This window comes from Cydia splendana, chromosome 12 (assembly GCF_910591565.1).
Source record: "Cydia splendana chromosome 12, ilCydSple1.2, whole genome shotgun sequence".
NCBI lineage: Eukaryota > Metazoa > Arthropoda > Insecta > Lepidoptera > Tortricidae > Cydia > Cydia splendana.
Genome location: NC_085971.1, coordinates 1,485,503 through 1,510,341, shown reverse-complemented (window position 1 = coordinate 1,510,341; position 24,839 = coordinate 1,485,503). Strand labels below are relative to the sequence as shown.

The following is a 24,839-nucleotide window of genomic DNA, read 5'->3' as shown; positions in this document are numbered from 1 at the left end:
TGTAACAACAAAACAAAGGCCATGCGCGTCGCTGTCTCGCTCTAAGCGGTCCGTCTCGTTTGCACGCATGCATTTCTTGCTTTGCTCCAGCCAAACTAGCCACAGCACATCGCAAACGAGCTTGTCAAATCGCGTCTCGCGCCGTAGACGTTTGCTCGTGCGGCGGCGATCCGCTCGCGCTTTGGACTTGTGTTTGTGTCGAAAATATGCCTTTTATTTCTAAAGACTGGCGTTCACCTGGCGAGGAATGGGTCAAAACACAGGAGGGATGGGAAAAGAAGAAAGTACTAGAGTGTACAGCGCAGAGGTGAGTTTTAAAATAACATAACTGTATCCTTTGTTCGTTGCACTACAACGCAGCAACATAACACGGGCCATTTCCCTCAATAATATCTAACGCTATTGCTTGAGTGTTTTCCTAACATATTGCAATTTTGTATTACAGATATCCCGCTATTTCTAACTATAATAACCCAGCTGACCAGCCAAAGTCATGGTAAGTGAATGGAACATTTATTTACTTTAGCGTTTGTTGCATACGATCAGCTGTTTGTGTTTTCATTCGTTCCGTATTGATTTTTATGAGCGTGTGTGCGTGAGTCCTTCGCCCGGTTTTATGTAGGATGTGTAAAGGGTTTGCTAGTGTGGAATTAGAGATTTTCTCTCTGAAATTCTTCAGCTTCCTGAATGTCAATTCGATGGAATAGGAAAGTTTATTACATAATTTACCAGCGACCCGTCCCGGCTTCGCACGGGTTAGCAAATTATACACCTAAACCTTCCTCAAGAATCACTCTATTGATAAGTGAAAACCGCATGAAAATCTGTTCAGTAGTTTTTGAGTTTATCGCGAACAAACATACAAACAAACACACAAACAGACCGACGCGGCGGGGGACTTTGTTTTATAAGGTGTAGTGATTACGGGAAATCGCACGCCACAACTTTAATAACTTCTACTGCGATATCGATTTAGTACTTACAAATCCTGTAAACGGTGAAAAATGGTAAATGTACATGTATGTACATGTACATGTACAGTTCCTAATTCCTTTGAAAATATTTTGAATGTCACCGAATAAGTCTGGAACTTCCAAAATTTTACTAAAGACTGCTACAGACTTTGGCAACAAATGGCATGCGATTTTAGATAATTGCTGGATTAAGTAGGAACAACGAATTTAATCGATCGACGAAATGCCGCAATGTATTAAAAATCGTATGCGATTATCGGTGACGTTTGGGGGAGGTCATTAAACAAAATATACATTCCATTGAGTTGAGTAAATGTACAGCCAAAGAAAATATACAGGGTGTAATCGTTAAGTGTGGCCAGGCGATAATTCCGTAAATATAACAGATATCAGAAAACTTCAAATTGATATCGAAAGTGCGTTACCCAATGAGTAAAATTACATTAATGACTTTTTTAAATAAAAGCAGAAATATCCCAAACATTAACTTCAAACCCTCCCATACATTTAGTACGACGACTCACCCCTCAAAGAACGCCGTCGGTGTCGTAAGAGATAAAACTGCTTGAGATTCATTATTTGCGATAGTAAACTGTAATAAAATAATAAAACTACCGTTTATGAAATAATAAATCTAACATTTAACTTATTTTTTAAGGAAGTACTTTTTTTATTTACACTATTTACAGTAGTTGCTCGAAGTGACGCCCTTCTTGTGCGATACATTGACGGACTCTCTTAAATGTTTCTAAATTAACTTTTCTTAAAATTTGCGTTGTGATTAAAAAATAAATGTTAAATTGATTATTTCATAAACGGTAGTTTTATTATTTTATTACAGTTTATTATCGCAAATAATAAATCTCAAGCAGTTTTATCTCTAGGGGTGAGTCGTCGTACTAAATGTATGGGAGGGTTTGAAGTTAATGTTTGGGATATTTCTACGTTTATTTAAAAAAAGTTATTAATGTAATTTTACTCATTGGGTAACGCACTTTCGATATCAATTTGAAGTTTTCTGATATCTGTTATATTTACGGAATTATCGCCTGGCCACACTTAACGATTACACCCTGTATAAAATAAAGGTAAACTTTTCCGATAACACCGATCGGCCTAAAAACCCAGGTCACCTACATCTGGGTCAGGGAAAAAGTGCATCCGAAGTTCAAACTAGAGTTGTCATTGGCTGAACTTAGCGGAAAATTGGGACTTGGGATCTACCTGAGTGTGCCAATTTAAAGTGTAATTTACACGACCCAATTTTTGCTAAGTCCCAGACTCATTTTTGCAGTTTTAATTTGGAACCTTTTTTTTCTTTCATTCCATTATAATTCCAAATTCGATTTGTTTTTGTCTTTTTTAAAGGACATCGGGACTTCGGAGGTTAACCTTTTGAACGCCACAGACGGCAATTGACGTCCACGCAAAATCGTGACAACGACGCCAAAGACGGCATTTGACGTCGATCGTTTTTTGATGAAAATTTACTGAAAAACACCCCACTTTTAGGTTGGCATTATTTATTCACAAAACTAAATTTTACCCCCGTCGGCGTCAGTGGCACGGCAAATGGATGCACCGTTTGGCGTTCAGAAAGTTAAGGGTCGATAACTTACGGACACTGTATAGGAGGGGTAGAGGCCGGAAAGTAGAGTCTGAAAAAACTAACTTTGCACAGGTCTTGGAGCTACAAAGTCACCATCGTCATCTCCCACGCGTTGTCCCGGCTTTTTGCCACGGCTCATGGGAGCCTGGGGTCCGCTTTGCAACTAATCCCAAGAATTGACATAGGCAAGGCACTAGTTTCATAGCAACAAAGTCACGATGAACCATAGATGTAAGTAAATTGAGCTAGATATGGTACCAGGCGCACGATCGTGAGCCATTAAATATAGGTTCCGGAACCTATATTTAGTTAGTCGTATGGGTGACGCCAACCTGTCAAGTTGTCAAAATCGTTGGATCAAATTTTAGTTTTGTCAACTATGAACGTCACACGTCTACATAAATAAAAGGTCATTGCGATGAACGCCAAATTTCCATGATTATGACGATTGGGGCATTCCACATGTGACGTCTGTAGAGGTCTTTATTGTGATAGCTCTTTCCAGGGATTTTGTAGGAAACTGTGATTTGTCCACAATCCAATCGTCAGATCTTGACAGAAGATGACAATCGTTGATATAAAACGCCAATCGAAACTTAAATCACTAACACCTTATAAAACAAAGTCCCCGCCGCGTCTGTCTGTTTGTGTGTATGTATGTATGTTCGCGATAAACTCAAAAACTACTGAACGGATTTTTATGCGGTTTTCACCCACCTATCAATAGAGTGATACTTAAGGAGGGTTTACGTATAATTCGTTAAGGTTTTGTGTAACCTGTGCGAAGTCGGGCGGGTCGCTAGTACCTATAGAAATAGTCACGTGAACTTTTCGTAGTATCTGTCGTCCCGAAACTATTTTCTTTTCGTTTAGCGTTTGTCGATGCACGACTGTCATCTTGGCTAGGCCTCTGATGATAATGGGATACCTAATAACCACAGACAGTAGTAGGTAATTAAGGTACAAAAGAGATCACTTCTAAACAAAGGATGATAAATTAAAGCAATAAGTATTCCTTTTGTGGCAAAAATACAGCCCACACCCACGCTCGTCCAAATCGAGCTAAGCTGACTGTAGAATTAAAACAAATATGCCGATCGGAAACAAGTCCCGACAGGATGGATAAATATAACGCCTCAGGACGATGGGCTTCCGTGGATAAAGATAAGGCGGTTATCACACCGATGTCGGGGATGTGGCGCCACTGTGATCGCCTAATGAGGAGTTACCAAGAATAGCAACATAGTAAGGATGTGTTTCGATATATTTGGCCACTTTACCTATATATAATATACCTTTTTTGATCTATCTGATGCTGAACTAACTGTACATACTTGACACTTGTGTCGCTAAACTTCAAACTCGGGTAAGTAAATCCATTCGACCCTCTCATAGGGTTGCCAGATCAAAAGGCGCTATTATCGGGAAACAATACCTATCAATATTTCGGGATTTTGGGGCTTAAGTCGGGAAAAAAAATACATTCAAATTAAAGTACCTAATTGTATTAAAAACAAGATATTTTACATTATTGGCACTACATCAGCTCGTTCTCTCGACGACAGTTCGGAACTTGAAATTATTGTTTTATAACGTGAAGCTGTTTTTCGGGACAGTTTTCACTTTGTCGGGAATCGGGAACACATGCTAAAAATCGGGAGAATCCCGCCAAATCCCGAACATCTGGCAACCCTACCCTCTCAGCAAATATCTACCCTATTATCTTTTCTTAATACATACCAAAATCGCACAGACCAAGCACAGACCCAGTAATCGAAGTCGCAGAATCGCAGTAATCTGACAGATGCATTTACCCGAGTTTAAAGTTAAGCGACTCACTTTTGGGAGCAAAGTTGGTTGTTTACTGCGAATTTTGTCTTTGACTTTCGAATGTTACAAACAAACGAAAGATTCTGTAATCTTGGGCATAGCAAGAGACTCCCAGAGGCTGGAGGCAAAGTGTGCAGTGAGCAAATAACGGTTTTACTCATTGTTTTCCTACAAAGTATACTTCTTTGAGTTTCAGAGGTCAAAAGCAAAATATACCAGTAGTTACCTATCCATTTTGACAGTTTAGTTGATGTTAACACAAACAAAAACATTTCTCATAGGTATATTGTAGTGGGTAATAACCTCAAGAGCTGTGGTTAGCTGTCATTGTTTGATTAATTCACTCACATTAGTAATTCCTCATTATAGTATAGGGTAAACAAATGAAATAGCATGGTATCGTGTGAACGGAGAGGCATGGTGTGAAGTATTTTTTAGTAAAAATGCAATTGAACTCTACTTAGTAAACAATAAACAAGAAATAAAATAAACATGAAACTGAAACTTTTTACACGTCGGTGGGAAACATACATTAAGCATTAAGCCCGTTGCCGTAACTCGTAGCCTAGAGACGCCAGGGATGCCACATGCGCGTTGCGCGACCTTTTGTCCTTGTAGAACCTTATACTGTATAGTTCCTAAGAAAATTTCGAAACTAAAATGATTTTCAATTAGCGTAAGCTAAAAATTGGTTTAACAAGATTATACACACCTGCGGACAGTGCGGACAAATTTAAAAGTGACGAAAGTTGATGTCCTAGTCTAAGTAGGTAGTTAAAAAAAAATCGAAAAAACACCATCCTAGACGTAGTTAGCCTTAAAAGTGTTAAAAGTTACTCAATATAAAAGTATTTTAAGTAAAATAGATCCAATAGTTTCGCGCACATGAATAACCCCAAACCAAACCAAACAAAACGAAACGGTTTGCGACCTTTCTCTAAAAGTAATTTTAAGGTTACAAACCCCGAATTTACCCTCAAATAAACCCATAAGCCGTATCGCTTAAATCAAGATAATTGCCATTTAGACATAAAAGAACCTAAGTCCCTAGAAAGTACTATCAAGTTGCAACCTTAAGTAGAAATGTAGGTGCGGGCCGACCTTTCTAGCCGCTCCCGTAAGGCAAAAGTCAAAGCTATTTGGTGATTGCTAACCTCGGGATCTTGGGATAGCTGTGTTGTACAAGGTTGGTTTGAGGTTAGGGAGTGCATCGCCTTGAGGGTGCCTGGGAAGGTATAGGTATTAAGTATTGGTATAGCAGGTAGTTGTGTTTAGTCAGCAGAGTTATTCCCACTAGTTACCACCAAGTTGTTACCAGTGGTAAGTAATGGATTTTTTTTTTACTTTTACCATTGGTCCAAGAAAATACATTTTTAGTCGCTTCTCTTGTTGTTTGTACTCATATTTATTTACGTCACCCACAGCAGCCAGGCAGCCGGTAGAGCAAAAGGAGCAAAGCACTGCCCTTCTGACTAATTCTGAGTGATGCTGATGTACCTACAATACACTACAAATACAAATCCTCTTTATTGCACAACCTCAATAAAACATTTACAGAGAGACATACATAATACATGAAGACAGAGGCAACAAAAGGCGGTCTTATCGCTAAAGAGCGATCTCTTCCAGACAACCTTTGTAGTCTACGTATAAATACGAGAGTTATTGCCCCACGACGGTCTTACAAAAACAAATAGGTTGGTCGTCCCCACATTCTCCACAAAACTATACATTTTTAGTCATTCGTGCTACATTTTTCGGAGAGTCTCCATTTCCATTTTCAAATTCATTAAACACAAAAAAGGATTGCCGCTTGGCTAAAAATACGTGAGTTAAACTGTAAGCTTAATGTTAGTATGACTCACGACAGGTTAAATTCGATCAACACACTGTTTACAAACAATACAAACACTTTTATCTACGAGCGATACATCTAAACACAAACTTAATTGTATCTCATAATTCCCTTATAATTCTTATCAGTTATCACTTATCACACGGCCCAATGTTTTATCTACGCAGATGTCATTGAACAAATTCTAAAGTGGGTCACAATTTAATCATTTCCTTAATGCGTCGTATGCTGATTTACATATTGTTGAGTGTGAGTTCATTTTCATTTGCGCAAATGGAAATCTCGCCATTAATACGAGTACATACTTCATTAAAATTTGCCTTTACTCGGAAAGACGTATGCATAACGACATCGGTCATCGGTTCGTGGCAGCATATACATAGAGGCCAATATATTACGTCGAGAACTGCACTTACAAAACCAATTTTAAAATGGTACTGTGTCTCATTTACCAGGAGACACTATGAAGTTCTAGTTCAAAACTCGTATCTGGAGGCACGGCAGTGCCCCCGCCAAGTCGAGCAAAACAAAGAGGCACGGCCGTACCATCTTTCTCGAAGCCTTTTAGTCCATTTTTAACGTCCTGTATTTTACTGGAACTTGTACGAGGCTAAAGAAGAGTTTCACATTTCAGCCAAGGCCAATCGTACTCATTTACTTTCTACCCCCATGCACCACAATCCGCATAGCTTATACAGCCATACATCTCTGCCTCCATAGGAATGGCGATTAATCATTATTTGATCCGTCAGAAGACTCAAGCCAATTGCTTTAGCCTTCGCGCTATTTATTCCACTGTGTAAGTGTTAGTCACTCATATTGCTAGAAATTCGGAGCCAGTAACCTCAGAGTGAACGACCGAATGGAACGAACGAAATAGTAACATTTTACAATTTTTAATTTTTTACGTGTCTTGGACGAGGCAGAGAAGATTCACACGCGATCTTTCGTAATAGTATACAGGGTGGCAGTCCCAGGGTAGTGGGGGAAAAACCAAATTTCTTATGATAGTTATGATCCACCACCACCAGGCCGATAAAAAAACTACATTATTAGCTTTTCAGTTTTAAGGCAATTTTTTTGTATGATAATATTCTTGTCTGTGACATTAGAGCACCGGCCGTATTGGTAAATAAAACGACGAAGTTTTCATTGGTCGTTGATAGATATTGCAGTTCCATAAATATTTTCCTGACAACTATAATACTATCCAGTTCCGCGATAAAATGACTTCCTGTTGTTTACAGATTTTACCGGCTTCTATTCTTAGATAGATGTCGTCTAGAGACCTTTAATTCTATTGTATTTTGGTTTCTTCAGACAAATTAAAATTATATTTATGGCGATTGGCGTGTCTCTACAGAGTCTAAAGACCCTTCTTTAGAAAATTTGTAATTGTTTTTTTTTCTTATCTGATCTCGTGGTTTCTGAAAATAAAGTCAACTCTTATAATTTTTTACTTTTACTGCCCCAATTAGACGAACACCCCGTATAACCTTATGTTTGTCTGTATTATATCTAAAGTAGGTCAGTTAGGTTGCCAAGTGAAGCGTCCCGACCTAATATGTGATGCAGTGCCGATTTGATTTATGAAAAACTTTTCAATTGCTAGCGCCTGTTGTAGATTTACCCCCTAATTCATAAAACCTTACGGGTCTGATTTAGTTGAAATTATGTTTAGTCCCTTTCTTACAAATGCATAAGTCAAAATGACAGATAAAGACAAACGATTCATAGCTAATTAGCTATGAATATAACGCCACTACATTCTAGACTCAGGGGTAGGGTTGCCATACACCGATTTCCCCAGATATGTCAGGATTTTTGGTCCTATGTAAGGATTTTTAGTCCTATGTCAGGGTTGCGAGGGGACTTGGCGGGTGTCAGTGTCAAGGTTATGGAGAAACCTCAACTAACCACTAAATGCTAGAAGCTAAAGAAAAGATTGGAGCCATTCAAATAGTTAAGTGAGTTTGGGAAGTCTTATAGATAGATTAACTTTTATTGTTATATAAAAGTACAGTAGAGTCCGGTTAGTACAACTTCGCATATAACAACAAACCGCTTATAGCGACGTAAGTATAGGCACTTGTTTGGTTTTAGTACAAGCTACTATGAAAGCACAACCGCTTATTACGACTCCGCTTATAACGACCGATCGCTTTTAACGACGGAAATTGACTCAAAATCCGTCCGTCAAGTCCGGTTACAACGACGAGCGACGTAGTTTTTACAAATAAATTGTTGGTAAGAAGCTTACTCCGTCCCGCGCACCCAACTCCCCTCACCCTTTTGCCTATACGGAGCAGGATGAAATAGTCATGTGACTTTTCGTAATCTCGCAATCTTGCAAACTAAATAAAACAATTCCCATTATTCAATTGAGCCTTAACTTCACATACATAATTATGTGATGTTGGGTGACAATGCAATATTTATTTTGGTACCTTCCAGCTGATCTGATGATGGACACAGAAGGTGGCTATAGGAACTATGTGATAAAACAACGTCAATTTGACTAGTTCCCCAAGAATTACGACTTTTTATTCTACGGGATTCGAGTAATTTGCGGATGACGAGTGTGTACGCGTACCTTGAAAAGTGGCTTCTTCTAAACAGACAAGGTGTCGTAATACTAACGTAAATAAATATTTTAAAAGAAATGTTTTTTTTTCTTTGATTGTCGCATAAGTAATAATAAATACAGAATTATGTAATTATTTTGATTAAAAAAATAATTGGCAGTTCGTTTTGTACGACGTCCGGTTAGTACGACGTAATATCAGCGGTCCCTTGGGCGTCGTTATAACCGGACTCTACTGTATATTAAAATTGGCAGTTCGTTTTGTACGACGTCCGGTTAGTACGACGTAATATCAGCGGTCCCTTGGGCGTCGTTATAACCGGACTCTACTGTATTTGTTTATAACCATATACAAATATAATACAGTATATAACTTGTATGTCTATCGTTAAATAGAAAGGCTCGACTATTATGCTTTTAGAGGTTAATTAACCCTGATATCGCAACTTAACACGTTTGCGGAAAAATACGACTCTGGTTAAGAAATACATGCGTTACGTATGTCGCAATTTTATGTCTGTCTATACATAATAATATATATTTTTCCATAAAGTTATACTTAATAACCGGAAGTAATTTCCTTGCGACACGAAATAAAATCACAAAACGACATGCACAATTGCCTCATAAATGCAACGACAGGGACTTGAGCGTTCTAGCATTCAGCCTGGATTTACAATAATAAACATTCCGTATTTACTATTTTGAACCATAATACTTAGTAATAAAGTTGATTTTAGCTTGGTCAACAGAATAGAGCAGTCGTAATAACCGCTATCCGACCAGTTTAAGGAGACTGTAAATTTAATAGCCGCCACTCAAATGTAGGCTACTTCTGTATCAGGCTCATTAAACTGATTACAGATAGTAAAAGTGGAGAGTGAAAGTACGTTTTTTTTCTATTATGCGTTCCATTTTACGGAAGTAAACAAAGACGTATAAAAAAATGCATTCTTTATGGCGCCGGGTGTTAGAATTCATTATAATCTATTAGCTCGTATTGTTTATACGTACGTTTATGAAAACCGGTCACATATTAGCAATTAAGTAAGTATATGGAATAAAGTATACGCTTGGACAGTTTAAAAGAGATCAAGGAGGCCATTGATTGGTGTTTGTGAAGCTTATAAAACTGGTGTAATTAAATATTCTGCCGTCAAATACATTTCGGTGAAATGTATTTGACGGGGGAATATTCTATAGAACAGCTGATATGTTTTTCGCGATTTCGGGGTTGGCCCCATACTAAAAGTAGTTCAATATGACCTACATATTCACCCCTCAAAGTTTGGTCTCTGATAACAAAAGCAACCCTGTATTTGCTTATTTTTAATTACCATACTTAAAGCCAGGATTTAAAAGTGACTCAGGCGACCGTAACCATGGCAACGAGCTACAAGAAAAAGTTTATTCACCCACATAAATGCACGATAAACCTAAAAACGGATTCAAATTTTCAAACTTCGAACTTTAAATTCGTTATAGACGGTTAGCCGTAGGTAGAGTTAGAAAGTCTGCAGCGATTTTGATAGCATACGCAGTAACAAGTGTTATTTATACGTCATGATTTCATAGAAGTTTGACATTTTAAATAACACTTGCACTACGTGTGCTATCTCGTTGCAGACTTTTCTTGGTCTAACTCTAGTTGTGAAACTGTAAAGAATAAAGTTAGAATGCAAACAGCTAATCTCAAGCACCGATCGATGCTCACGCTTGACGACTTTTTCATTGTTTTGAAACTTCTTACAAAACGATTACAATATAACTAAACTAAGTACAGATTAGGTTAGGTAATGTTGTGAAACTGTAGCGTTATATCGAATAGCCTTAGATTGACATTTCGAAGTTTATCCATTGGGGCTATATCGCGAACATCGAAATAAGAAATGGTGTATCTGTCTATCGCTTGAATCTGAATCTTATATAAGGAGCTATTGAGAGCCTGACGAAAGAGCGGAGAGAGCGCAGACACGGACCCACACAATTTTACATAATCTTTAATAGAAAAAAAATACGCCGCAAAACAGTTTAAAATGTCATTAAATTATCGGAGATGAGTTCCATTCTGGTCTTCATAGACAGTTCCATTTCATCAAAATGCACTGTTTAAATATAGAAGGTCAAATTAAAATTTTCTATGAGACGATATCCCTTCGCGCCTACATTTTTCAACTTTGCCGCCTTTTTCTACTGACAATATCTACTTGACCAAGTATAAATGCAAATACTTAGGTGTGCGATAGAGATAGGACATAGGACATAGTGGGTCAATGTACGAAATTCTTCCTGCTTGGCGTCCTTACTTTATCCGGAATGCAGACAATAGGGTAGCTCATACTACTGGCATAATACAAAAATAGTATCAAATGTTTGGCCGAACTACGGATACTTATCTGCCTAACCACAGATTTTGTAATATAAAAATAAAAGAATATTCAGTATAGTTTTAGATTGACATTTGGATGCAATAAAACGAATTTGCTTCTAAAACGGGAGTGAAACTGAACTGCGTGTAGTGTCACCGTTCGCCGTCGCTAGTGATGGGCACTAAAATATTCCTAGAGACATGAATATTCCCTATATTGGGCATATTTCCGGTAATATAAAAAAAATCCTAGGTATTAATTAGGGTCATTGTGTCAGTTTACCGTCCAGTGCCTGTTTCCGTCCACTTGGCGTAGTTGCTACAGAATTGCGTATAATTTGAATATATGCCTAATATTCAATAAATGCGTATTTTTTAAATATATAGGTACCTGTGTATTCAAATTATACGCAATTCTTTGTAGCAACTACGCCAAGTGGACGGAAACAGGCACTGGACGGTAAACTGACGCAATGACCCTATAACAAAACCCTGGAAACAAAATTATACATAAAATTTGATTTGTAGTCTTGCCAAATCTGAAAAAAAGAGATTATGATTAGCTTTATTAACAATGCTCTAGTCTAGTGACAACGACAGTTGGATTATTTTAAGGCACTTTACGGCCGGTATTCTCACGTTTTTGTCAAAACTTATAAAGAACCCCGCACAAAATGATCGGTAATAGCCGTTCGGTCGATTTGGCTGAAATTTTGTGAAAATATAGCCTCTAATACTCTGATCAACTGTGTGAAGTTGCAACTTTAATTAATGACTAGTTTTTAAAATATGACTATTTTTACGTTCAATATTTTTTACTTACATTATAATTCTTATTAGTTAACGTACAATGTAGCAACCTGGATTATTATTATTTACGTGGCAATATCGAGATAAAAAACATCATTCGAAGGTTCAAACTATCTTCACACCGAATTTCGTCCGGTTCCGTCCTAGTGTGAGCGTGGAGAACTAACAAACTCGTAGCTACATTACGGTGCTAATCTGCATGTACTAGTTACAATTAATTGATATCTGATTGGTTTTACAAGGCTACCTTTGTGCATTCAATGCATTAAGTATGGTATGAAGCGATCTTAATGATGGATACTTCACATTTTCTTCGTATCGGGCAAAACCTAAAAACCATAAGATTGCTGTAACCTGACCGCATGTACCAAGGGTTCTTGCTCCACTTTTTCACGTGCAATAATAGCCTAAGATTGGATCTTCACCTCTCCCGTTATTATGTTCTTCATCAAATGCAATCCACACATAATAAAAGGTTGCGTTTCGGAATCTTGATGTAGCTCTTATTTTAATAAATCCTGGCTCATTGACGTTTTGATCTATGTCGAAAACGCGCTCGTCTTCTTTTCCGTATGATTTCGACATCCCATATTCCGAATTTAAACACATTTCTTTTAATAGCTGGAGCTATTATAAATAAATACTATGGACCTATTATAATTCCAGATGGTAATGTCCAGTTAGCTAATGAAATGCTACAACTTGTCGACGACATTAATGTTGTACAGGCACGAATTGAAGCTGAAAACCTTGGCCGAAGAAGAGCACGATGGACCCCACTAACTGCTGCACAAATACCATTGTTTCCACGGTTAGACCTGGCGTATTTGCACTCGGTCACATTTGGAACATATCAAGTGAAACTGTCTCCAGGATATATTCAAGACAGTACATTGCGTCATAACGACTTAGCAGCGGAAGACGAAGACGAGCGATATTTCGACATAGATCAAAACGTCAATGAGCCAGGATTTATTAAAATAAGGACTACATCAAGATTCCGAAACGCAACCTTTTATTATGTGTGGATTGCATTTGATGAAGAACATAATAACGGGAGAGGTGAAGATCCAATCTTAGGCTATTATTGCACGTGTAAAAGTGGAGCAAGAACCCTTGGTACATGCGGTCACGTTACAGCAATCTTATGGTTTTTAGGTTTTGCCTGATACGAAGAAAATGTGAAGTATCCATCATTAAGTTCGCTTCATACCATACTTAATGCATTGAATGCACAAAAGGTAGCCTTGTAAAACCAATCAGATATCTGTGACGTTTATACAATAAAAGTGCAATGCGAACTACCTGCAAGTCGACATTCTGTTGTCAACTGTCATGGCGTACAGGCGGGTCGCGGAGCACACCTGACTGACCAACTGAGTTTTATTTATCACCTTGTAATACAACAGAACCTAGACGCCACAATGGCGACGAGGATAAAGAACGTAAGAAAAAACAAAAAAATCGATGGAGTTGCTAAATAACCGACAAAAAGTTATCAGTTTGAAATTATTTTTTCAATAAAAGGGAGGGAGACGAATGACCCAAATAGCACAGGTATGATGGACCCATTGTGGACTTAATTTATAGCTCTGAGCACATAAACATCTTTATAAGGTACACTTCTGGTATTTAAACTATATTGTGATCGAGAAAAGAACTATTTTTACGCTAATATTATTACTATAGGGCACATTTCAACGTCTTATTCGGTTTAAATACTATTTAATGCTTTTACCTTTCCAAAAAACGGGTCGGTGAACAGAAATTAAGCCAAATACAGTAAAATAAGTTATTAAAAAAAAGGAATAAAACTTTTATAGCGCCTGTGTATTTAAGGAAGCGTGTAAAACTATAATTAAGTTATACGTATAATAAATAAACTGTCGCGCATATTGCTGTGTAGTGCTGAATATGTCTGTTCACCGGTAATTTACTACAGGTAACTAAGTATACCAACGTGGTGCTGTCTGCGTTAACGGTTGTTGAAACAATATCTGGGTGCGCTGTAGTTTATTATTAGCTCACAAATGTATCTAATTAACGACAAATGCTTAATAATAGTTCACATAATAGGGTTAGCACTTTTAACCAGAAGTTATCTACCTAAATAAATAATAAGTGTACGCTTTATTTAGCGTCAGACTCAATAAAAATCAACAGATCATCTGCTATACAACATGGTGCTACTTAGCTTACGTGTGCTAGTTAGATATGCATTTAAATTATTTAACCAAATCAGCATAATATTATCTGGGTCTTGTTTCTATAATGCAAAAGGAAAAATAAATAAACAAACTGATACTGTCGGTGAAATTTGTCGTAAAGCTTAAGCGCAATATGAGTACTTATTCTCCAAAAATGGAATACTTTTATGGTTGTAAATGTTGTTGTGTTAATATTGCACTCACCCTCCTGGGGCCCAGCCATACAAGGAAAAAGTCTGAAATTTGCTATTGAAATTTGAATCTATAGTGTAGGATTCAGGGTTGATTTTGTTTTGTTTAAAATGGAACGAAGCAAAACAGATGCAACTCTGCTTCAATTAAACATTAGGTTGTGTCGCTAAGGAGCAAAATGTCATGGTTACGGCGACGGCGAACATTGAATCCTGAACGAAGCGAGGTATTAAAATGGAATACTGAGCGTAGTGAGGGATTCAAGTGTAAACGCCCAAAGTGAAAATAATTTTGCTACCATGTGACCCATACTGCTTTTCACATCACATAATATATGTATAAGGAAAAAAAAAATAAAAAAAAAAGTTAAATTAAAGAACCTAAAGTCTTAAGAGTTTAAACCTAAAGAGTCTGAAAAGTCTAAAGAGTATAGAGTCTAAAAAGTCTAAAGAGTCTAAAGAGTCTAAAGAGTCTAAAGAGTCTAAAGAGTCTAAAGAGTAAATAGTCTAAAGAGCCTAAAGAGACTAAAGCGTTTAAAGAGACTAAAGCGTTTAAAGAGTCTAAATAGTCTAAAGAGTCTAAAGAGTCTAAAGAGTCTAAAGAGTCTAAAGAGTCTAAAGAGTCTAAAGAGTCTAAAGAGTCTAAAGAGTCTAAAGAGTCTAAAGAGTCTAAAGAGTCTAAAGAGCCTAAAGAGTCTAAAGAGTCTAAAGAGTCTAAAGAGTCTAAAGAGTCTAAAGAGTCTAAAGAGTCTAAAGAGTCTAAATAGTCTAAAGCGTTTAAAGAGTCTAAATAGTCTAAAGAGTCTAAAGAGTCTCAAGAGATTAAAGAGTAAAGAGTCTAAATAGTCTAAAAAGTAAAGAGTCTAAATAGTCTTAATAGTCTAAATAGTCTAAAGAGTCTAAGGAGACTACATCATCTAAGTTAGAGTCTAAAGATTGTAAGAGTTTAAATAGTCTAAAGAAGGCTAAAGGGTCTAAGAGTCTTGAGAGTCTGAAGAATCTAGAGTCGTACATGTGTGCAGTAAACAGATTTTGTTGAAAATAATTATAATAAAAAAAAAACCATTTTCCGAATAAATGTAAAAAATTCTTCCACCGAACTTAGAAAGTACCTACTACAGCTGGTAGGACCGTGGGCCTTGGGAAGGTATGGCTATGCTTAATAATTCTGCCGCGCCAGCAATGATTGCGCGGTGATCGATTACATTTGGAAACTCATGAAATGCTTACCTTGTCCTCCTTAAATAAGTTCTTTATTTAATTATTTAAACGAGTTTTCAAATGCAAGTACCGCGGTTATGGTGGTGGGGCGGGGTTGCTGATGCCGACTATGGTGCATTTAAAATAATTAACTAGACATTGACACAACCTTGCCTATAAATATGAAAACTAGAGAAGTCGAGTTTCATAGGCTGAAAAGACAATGGTATTAATGTATAGTTTATGCAAGATACGAGTTCCGTATAAATAAATACCTACAATTGGAGTGAAGACTCCGTGAGTGGAACCTAAGTCCGAATAAGGAAATACCATTGGAGTGAAAACTCCGCGAGTGCTGCATGGGATATCGGCCCATGTAGTGCAAATGATAAGTTCTTCAGAATTAAAAATAAATATAGCTCAGGAAAAATTCCATAAAATTTAAATTGTTAGTAATATGTGACTATAATTAACGTTAAGGAGTGAAACTCAGGTTATTGTCACAAAGACTCGTTGAACTTTAATGTATGTCTTGGGGTCCAATCCTATGTATATGTGTCTACCTGTTCTGTTTGTTACACGTTAGGTTACTTCGATAACTCCTCAAGTACAGAAACTCGGTAGTTAGAAGGTACTTACCTAACGCACATGTTCCGTGCTTACTTACGGATAGTATTTAATTACAATGATGTCTTAATTGTCCGCTTTAGAATGTGCCTGAGTGTCGTGTGCCTGCTATCTGCGAGCACTCTTCCAAGTACGCACGTTTCAGAAGCTAGCGTAATGGACATTTTTAATGTTGCTGTCGACAAATTATAAGAATACTTTTCGCAAAAACAGAGTTTGTATGAACGATTCGTGTTTCGACTGATGCAACAAGAATTGTACTTTGGAAATTTCTAATCTAATCTATTCCTAATGATTCTAAATGTGATTTCAATGCGGAAAATTGAGCCTCCGCCCATCTAAAGGAAAATATTGAATATAGGGGTTTCAGGTACAATAAACAAGTGATTATGGGAACAAATTTGATAAAATGTTAGGAGGCAACTGAAAGAGTTTTTGGGCAAACATAACAAACAGGTAGACAGGATTGCGATAATGGCGCCGCCTTCCCCCTAAAAGATAAAATGTGCCGGCATGTGATAAATGTGCCTACAAAGGCCAATTCAAAATGCAAAGCTGCACTAGGACTAAATGAGTACCGATAAAAGTCGACGGGCCGACTAAATTAAAGTCCAAAAATAAATAAATTACCTAAAGCCAATCAACTAATTTTAGTGCAAAAAGAACACAATAGTAATTCTATAAATTTACAATCAGGTCAAAGGTCAATTTAAGGTAAATAAATAGACGCTGGGTCCGTCACAATGCCACACATTGTGTAGGTATCTAAAGTAAATGCTGAAAAAAATACAAAGTACCAATCAGTGACGATGCGTGAAACCTTGCACTCCCACTGCGCTACTTTATATATGACTTGTTCCTAATAGTGAAAACATACACATACGAACATAGTAACCAAATCCGTAAAATGGACGGCCAAGTGATGGCGTCAATATCGGACAGTTACCCAGATACGTTAGTGGGAAATTTATACTGTGTACGTATAAAAACGTAAGGACCAGACGTGATCTTGATTGCACCAAATTGCAGTTTGCCTAGTTGAGGTTGAAACTAACAAAATCAAACAAACCTTGTAAATTGAGTTTGCAGATCGAGCCTCTATATTTGCAAGAGTAGATATATATTATAAAAGAGTTATTTACTTAAGTTGTTGTTTAATTATCGTACAGGTACTAAGTACCAAGTATGAACTTAAACCCAAAATGGCCTAGGGTTTTATTAAAGCAACGGAATAATAATAAAGTAAATCTTCGAACAATGTACTCGGTGAAACCGTGTTCATGGTAATGAAATTCCATTGGTTCCTTGTAAAATATACATAATTAGAGTTAAACAATATATGCCACCATCAAAATGAACATACACAGGTGCTAGTTTTGCTCTATAATATATCTGTAAGTAATTGAACCTAAGGGAAGCAAAATGTCTATAAAAAAAATATTAATGTGACTGTAACCATGGTCAAATTAAGGCTGTGTATATTGTAGTCAAGGGCTACTGTAGACTATAGTCAAGGCTAAAATCAACTTCCAATTGTAAGCAGGGATTAAAGTTGTTTTCATAACATAAATAATATCATTCATTGTATAAGTAACATTAAGTTGCTAGATTAACAGTACAGTCGATATACCATACTTGAATATAATTGAGGTCAATACTGTATTCAGCAAGTATTATAATTAAAAAACGGTAATAAAATAATGTATCCAATGCAATTTATAATAATAACGGTCAAATATGTAGGTACCTACATCATTTTACCCGAGTAATAGAAATCTATTTGTATAGATCATGGTTTGCGTAAATAACATACCAGTACACAAGTAAAACTAAATAGGTTGTGATATTTGGTATGACTTTTTACCTTACTTAACATTGGACCATTTACGTATATTATAAATTGCATTATATCTATATATTATACTATATTACCTATCAAACAGCCAAGTAAAACTGAGGAAATCAGTTGTTGCCAATAAATAATGTACATGTACGAGATGTTATTGGAAAGCGACCTGTATGTTACAATTTTATTGGAAATTCACGAAATAAGTATTAATTGTGTGAAACGTGTGTGTGAAGCTTGAACGCTAATGAAAATACCTAGAAAAGTGTAAGCATCCAAAGAAAATATGTATCAATTAAGGTTAAACTCCTAAGATATTTAAACCTCGAGTTATTATCAATTTGAATAAAAGAAAGCAGACTCAAAATTCAAAACTGAAAAAAGGAGAAGGAGAGAGACTGATATTGTAAAAGTAAAACCATAATTGTATTAAAACACTTTATTACGCTAAACAAGTACATAACAATAAGAGAATAGAATAAATGTGTACAAAGGCGAACTCATCCCTTTAAAGGATCTCTTCCAGCTGACCGCTAAGCAACTGAGAGAGATACTAGGAATAGTGTAAATATTCCAAGGTTATATTGTTAAAAAATGTTTATTGTTGAACTGTTGAGAAATGAATATATCCACACCTCGCCGAGTTTCTTCCGCCGGTTCTTCTCGGGTCTGAGGTTAACGCTGTTTTCCGAACCGGTGGTAGTATGTCGGAATTAGAATATAAATTAACCTAGCAGTTATAAGATAAACAGATGTGAGATGACTGAACTATTGTTGCATGGCTAACGCATAAAATAAAATAATTAAATCATTATAAAAAGGAAGAGATGTGACGTTTATACAATAAAAGTGCAATGCGAACTACCTGCAAGTCGACATTCTGTTGTCAACTGTCATGGCGTACAGGCGGGTCGCGGAGCACACCTGACTGACCAACTGAGTTTTATTTATCACCTTGTAATACAACAGAACCTAGACGCCACAATATCAATTAATTGTAACTAGTACAGATTAGCACCGTAAAGTAGCTACATACCTACGAGTTTGTTAGTTCTCCACGCTCACACTAGGACGGAACCGGACGAAATTCGGTGTGAAGATAGTTTAAACCTTCGAATGATGTTTTTTATCGCGATATTGCCACGTAAATAATAATAATCCAGGTTGCTACATTGTCCGTTAACTAATAAGAATTATAATGTAAGTAAAAAATATTGAACATAAAAATAGTCATATTTTAAAAACTAGTCATTAATTAAAGTTGCAACTTCACACAGTTGATCAGAGTATTAGAGGCTATATTTTCACAAAATTTCAGCCAAATCGACCGAACGGCTATTACCGATCATTTTGTGCGGGGTTACTGATTAGCAGGGATCGTACATTTTCCAGCGTTAATGGTGCACGAAGTGTTTTTAACGGAATTGGTATAAATAATTTCAACCCTAATGATTAATTAGCGTTTATTACGTTGATATTAACCTTAATTTACCATTTCAGTTGAAATTATCTATTCCAATTCCGTTAACACCACGCGAATCGATTTGGTGCAACGGAGTGGTGTTAACGGAATTGGTTTAAATAATTTCAACCCTAATGATTAATTAGCGTTAATTACGTTAATATTAACCTTAATTTACCATTTCAGTTGAAATTATCTATACCAATTCCGTTAACACCACTCTGCTGCACCAAAAATGCTGGAAAATGTACGTTCACTGCTGATTAGTAAATATCGAGGTGATTATTTCCGGAAAATTTGCAAATTTATTTTCTTAGAAGCATTCCCATAAATTGTAATGTGGTACGTCCCACAATAAAAAAGGAAAAAAAATGATATACAATTAGGTAGGTATACCTAAAAACAGTAAGCATGTTCCCACTTGAGAAAAATTCCCCAAACACGGGGCCACCTCTAGTCGTAATTAAAAGGTTGGTCGTTGGCCGAACATCCTTGGCAGAAAGCCAGACTCTTGCCTAAACGCTGACTGGCTGGTGCGGCCATTATAGAGCTGTTTATGGAACACTTTTTTTTTCGTTCGAATTTTAAAATGTTCTTGTGAGATTCCAATTTAGTTAATTTCGTTTGAATGTGTTTCTTTTATGCAACAATAAATTGTGTCTAAAATAAGATTTGTTTTTTTTTTTTCTATCAAAATAAAAGTTTTAAAAGTACCTATCTTTGTTTGTATGTAGTGTTTATATTTTTTTATGTTTTGTCTGGATTGTATGTATTTATTGCTAGTAAATTAATGTAAAGTTAGATTACTAAATTTTTGACTCTAATAAATATTAAATGCATAAGTTTTATGATTGTGATCAATGTTTGTTACTCCTTAAAGCAAAAAAGTAATAACGGAGATGGATACAATTTTGCGCACAAATAGTTTACCTTTATCCCGCAAATCTAACCCTAAGGGCAGTGGGGAGACACTCCTGACTTCGGTCGAACTCGGCTCCGTTCGGCTCAGCATTGCTCCAGCATTGCTCTGCAGCAATTATTAGGGTTGGCACCACTTGACTTCCTTGTGCGTGCACGACCACAGATAAGATAATCACTTGAATTTTGACAACCCTAAATAGCCGAAAGGGATAGTGCCATATATTAGAAAGGGATAGCATGATTCGTCCCTGAATCGCTGTCAAACTTCGGGTTTGTAGGAAGTGTCCTTTCTGTACGGTAGTACTATTATTTCTTCTGTGTTAAGGGGCCTAAGGTACATATTGAAATTAGAAATGAGAGATTTCAAAAGTTAGGAAAGCTATCAGAAACTGAGAATAATCTCTGAAATTAAAGGAAGTTTCCATTTAGCTTTTCTAGCGAATGATATAATTATAATGAATGTATAAGTACTTACTTTTGTAACTTGCTCTACGCAAAGGAATCTAGACACGCGGTAGCGTGTCCAGCCAATCAAATTGGTTTGTTATATTTATAAGAGCAATCTAAAGATAACAAGGTGGAGTTTACGCTTCCTCTTGTTATTATGTATTTCATTTTGCCAAGTAGGTGAGTCACTCTCTCTACAATAGAGTATACTTTTCTACGTCTCGTCTCGAGAGATTCCATCGTCATGTGCTCATGTAGAAATCTCTTTCCTTTGCCAGTTTTTGACCCCCTCCAACCCCTAGAAAAAATAAGAATAGGCAGTGCCATTTGTTAAACTTGCTTTAGTAGACCGGCTAGCCAAGATAACAATTTTACATAGACAAACGTCAAACAAAATAAAATGTAAGTATTGGGAAGACAAATGCTACACTACAACATACATTATTTATGTTTCGACTGGCGTTTTTTATCAATTATTTTGGAATTATCTTGGAAATACCCCCATAGATTCTTACAGAGATAAAGAACCACTCGACAAAATTTCTCAAAAGTCACTATGTGATTTTCTATATTTTAAAATTTTGCATTTTTTTTTATCAAAAAATGTTTTGGCCTCTAAAACGAACAACTAGGAAGTAAATCGACGTGTCATAACACATTCACACATTGTTTTCCATGGTATTGTTTACAAGTCGACCTCGTCGCTCTCTTTTTGTCATTGTGCAGTATGCGGCCTTGGGGCTGTCCATAAATTACGTCATCGATTTTTGACGATTTTGGACCCCCCCCCCCTATAATCATCCAAAAATCATGCTTCAAATGACCCCATTTCCTCCTACTTCATGCTACCGTCATCCGATGTCCAGACCCCCCCCCCCTAATTTGAAATGACGTAATTTATGAATAGCCCCCTTGAACGAGACAGACGGATAGACACAAGTTCAACTTTAATTGTTATTGATACGGCCTTGCGCGGGGCAGGGCGAGCGAAATGTATGCAGAAAATGTCTATGGTTGTTTATTTTTTTATTCTATACCTCTCGCGGCGAATGATAGTCCCTTTGACAGTTAATTTTAGGGTTCCGTATACTCAAAGGCTCCTCTGTCTGTCCGTCTGTCTGTCACCAGGCTGTATCTCATGAACCGTGATAACTAGACAGTTGAAATTTTCACAGCTGTATTTCTGTTGCCGTTATAACAACAAATACTAAAAAGTACGGAACCCTCGGTGGGCGAGTTACTCGCACTTGTTATATGGAGCTGCTGTCCCGTAAAATGTTTGTACCTAGACACTGTTTGAGGTATGGCACATTAATTTAGAAATATAATATTTAAGTATTAGGTAATAAAAATACGCTTAAAACATATTTCTTCAATACTTGAGCTACTGTCAAGGCCTGTCTCCATATTGCGCGGCAAACTGTCGAACATTGGCTCACGAGGCAGCTGCGCGCAATGGATACAGGGTTGGCTCGCGAGCCAACCCGGTATCCATTGCGCGCGGCTGCCTCACGAGCCAATGTTGGATAGCTAGTCGCGCAATATGGAGACAGGCCATCAGGTCAACTTTTTTTTACTCCACCCGCCCAAGCAAATCATGAATCATTAATCAATATCCTGACTTTATAATTGATTTAGTATTTAACGCCTATTTTTTTTTTTTTTCAAAAAGAGCGCTAAATAGGTATTATTAATTTAAAATTATAGAAAACAATAATGCAGCATATCAAACTAAATCAGAACCAAATGCAGTGACATTAGTAGGTATTTACGACATTGGCTTACTGCCATCGGCATTCCTTTGAATTTCCTAAATTTGCATGTGCATAAAATCTGGGATTATTTGGCAAACATTTAGTTGTGTTCCTTCGACTTGAGTAGAAAAGAGGAAATAATTTAATTTAGTCCCCATTTGTTCTTCGCGGTCATACAAAGATACTTTGGCCTAAATTTGAATTTGGACATGAATTTGCATTCTTCTTAAGCCGACCACTGACTAACAGGCCGCCGGACGATATCGGCCTGTCAGTTAGAACAAAAATTTGACAGCTCCGAACAACTGACTGGCCGATATCGTCCGGCGGACTGATAATCAGTGGGACCCATTTCTTTGGCCCCATTACACTTTAATTTAGTGTGCTTCAAATCTTGTAGATTTAAACCACAATCTGGTATCTGATTCAGTTGGAATTTGGAGTACTTCTGTGATCCCGATGACAATAATGCAATAATATGCTAATGCTAAGAGTGTTTTCACATTGCCCGATCTGATATCGGATGTCGGATGGAAGTAAAATGATTTAATGAATTAATCATCAATAAGACATTGATTGGTATTGGTCTGTATTTACTTATTCATTTAATAATGCTTTTCTCATATGTGCCTTCGGACATCCGATATTGGAAAGGAGCTTCAGCCTTGTCGGAGCCTCTCGTTAGCTGTCGGACCGATAACATTTGTATTTGTAGGCATATTTTTTATTGTAGTGTGCGTGACCGTTACAGACGGCGCCCCCGCGGCCATAACTACGCGATTGTAGGATTACATACGATATCGAATCGGAAAATGTGAAAAGGTATGAGCTGATGAGTGATGACACAAGGTGGACTGACTATAACCTGCATGGTAAAGGTCGCGGGAGTCCGCTGGATGCGGGTGGCGCAAAACCGGTCATCGTGGCACTCTTTGAGGGAGGCCTATGTCCAGCGGTGGACGTCCTCTGGCTGATATGATGATGATGAACTGATGAGCTGATCTGATGATGCAGTCGGAAGGTGGCCAATAGAACTCATCGATACAAAAACGGAATCATGTTTTGTTTAGCTTTTTATTTAGTTTGTAATACTAAATAAAAAGCTACTGCGCATTTGACTCATTGTGAATCTTATCACAAATCAATTTACAATCAATGAATCACAAACAATCGTCTGTTTTAATTACGCATGTAACATGGCGTTGATGGAGACCTACATCGTTATTATCTTTATAAAAGAAAATTACTTAATGGAATGTTGTTTTCAAACAGAGAACAGCTGACAAGCTGAGACTATACCTATTATAGTTGCAAATGCAGAACGAAAGTCGGCGACATTCTAAATTCAAAGGAATCGCTTCGAGTTGAGTATTAAAGGGTAGGGTGATTCACTTTTGTATGGAGAAAAAAAAGTTGTAATATTTTTCCTGACTTTGCTCACCAATGGAGTCTCCCCACACTAAAAACTATCTATTTCAATTTTCAAAAGAATCGAATAACGTTTAGAGGTTGCACAAGTTGAAAAGGTAGAGTGAGAACCCCATACATTGCGTGAAAATGAACTATGTTCTAAAATGACAAAATATAATGATCTAATACTAAAATCGAATGAGAAAACTGAATTTTGCGTCTAAAACACGATAAAAGCACTTTTCCTTTGGAAACAGGTGGAAAAACTGGAAAATCTTAATTAGAACATTCATCGAGTAACCAAAATCCAAGTTTACTACTAATTTTAAAATTTATTTATATGTAGAAGGTTCAGTATCACACTACTCTCCGCTTTGATGGTAGCCGCTTAAACCATTTTCTACCCTCTGATGTAGAGTCGTTGGTTATTTGAAAAATCTTTGTTGAAGTTGTGCAACCTCTAAATGTTTAACGATTTTAATTTTTTTTAACGTATAATATTATTTTATCAGTTAGAACAAGAATTCGAGCAAAGTCAGATGAAAATCGAAAATTCGGAAAAATGAAACACCCTATTAAAGGGGCCCACAGATTACCAGTTTGTCAGACGATATCAGCCTGTCAGTTGTTCGGAGCTGTCAAATTTTGCGTTTAACATGACGTGCGATTTTGCGTTTGACAAGCTGATATCGTCCGGCGAACTGGTAATCAGTGGGCCCCTTAACAGGGATGCAGATAGACTTC

At 36.9% G+C, this 24,839-nt stretch overlaps 1 protein-coding gene across 1 annotated transcript in view; it reads left to right on the top strand.

Moving 5' to 3' along the window:
* Positions 1-92: 92 nt before the first annotated feature.
* LOC134795313 (F-box only protein 32) overlaps positions 93-24,839 on the top strand; it is a 38,908-nt gene continuing 14,161 nt past the window's right edge. Inside the window, exons 1-2 of the mRNA XM_063767131.1 lie at positions 93-307; positions 446-496. Of these exons, the coding sequence (XP_063623201.1) occupies positions 207-307; positions 446-496 (152 nt within the window). The 5' untranslated portion in view covers positions 93-206. The remainder of the gene's footprint in view (positions 308-445; positions 497-24,839) is intronic.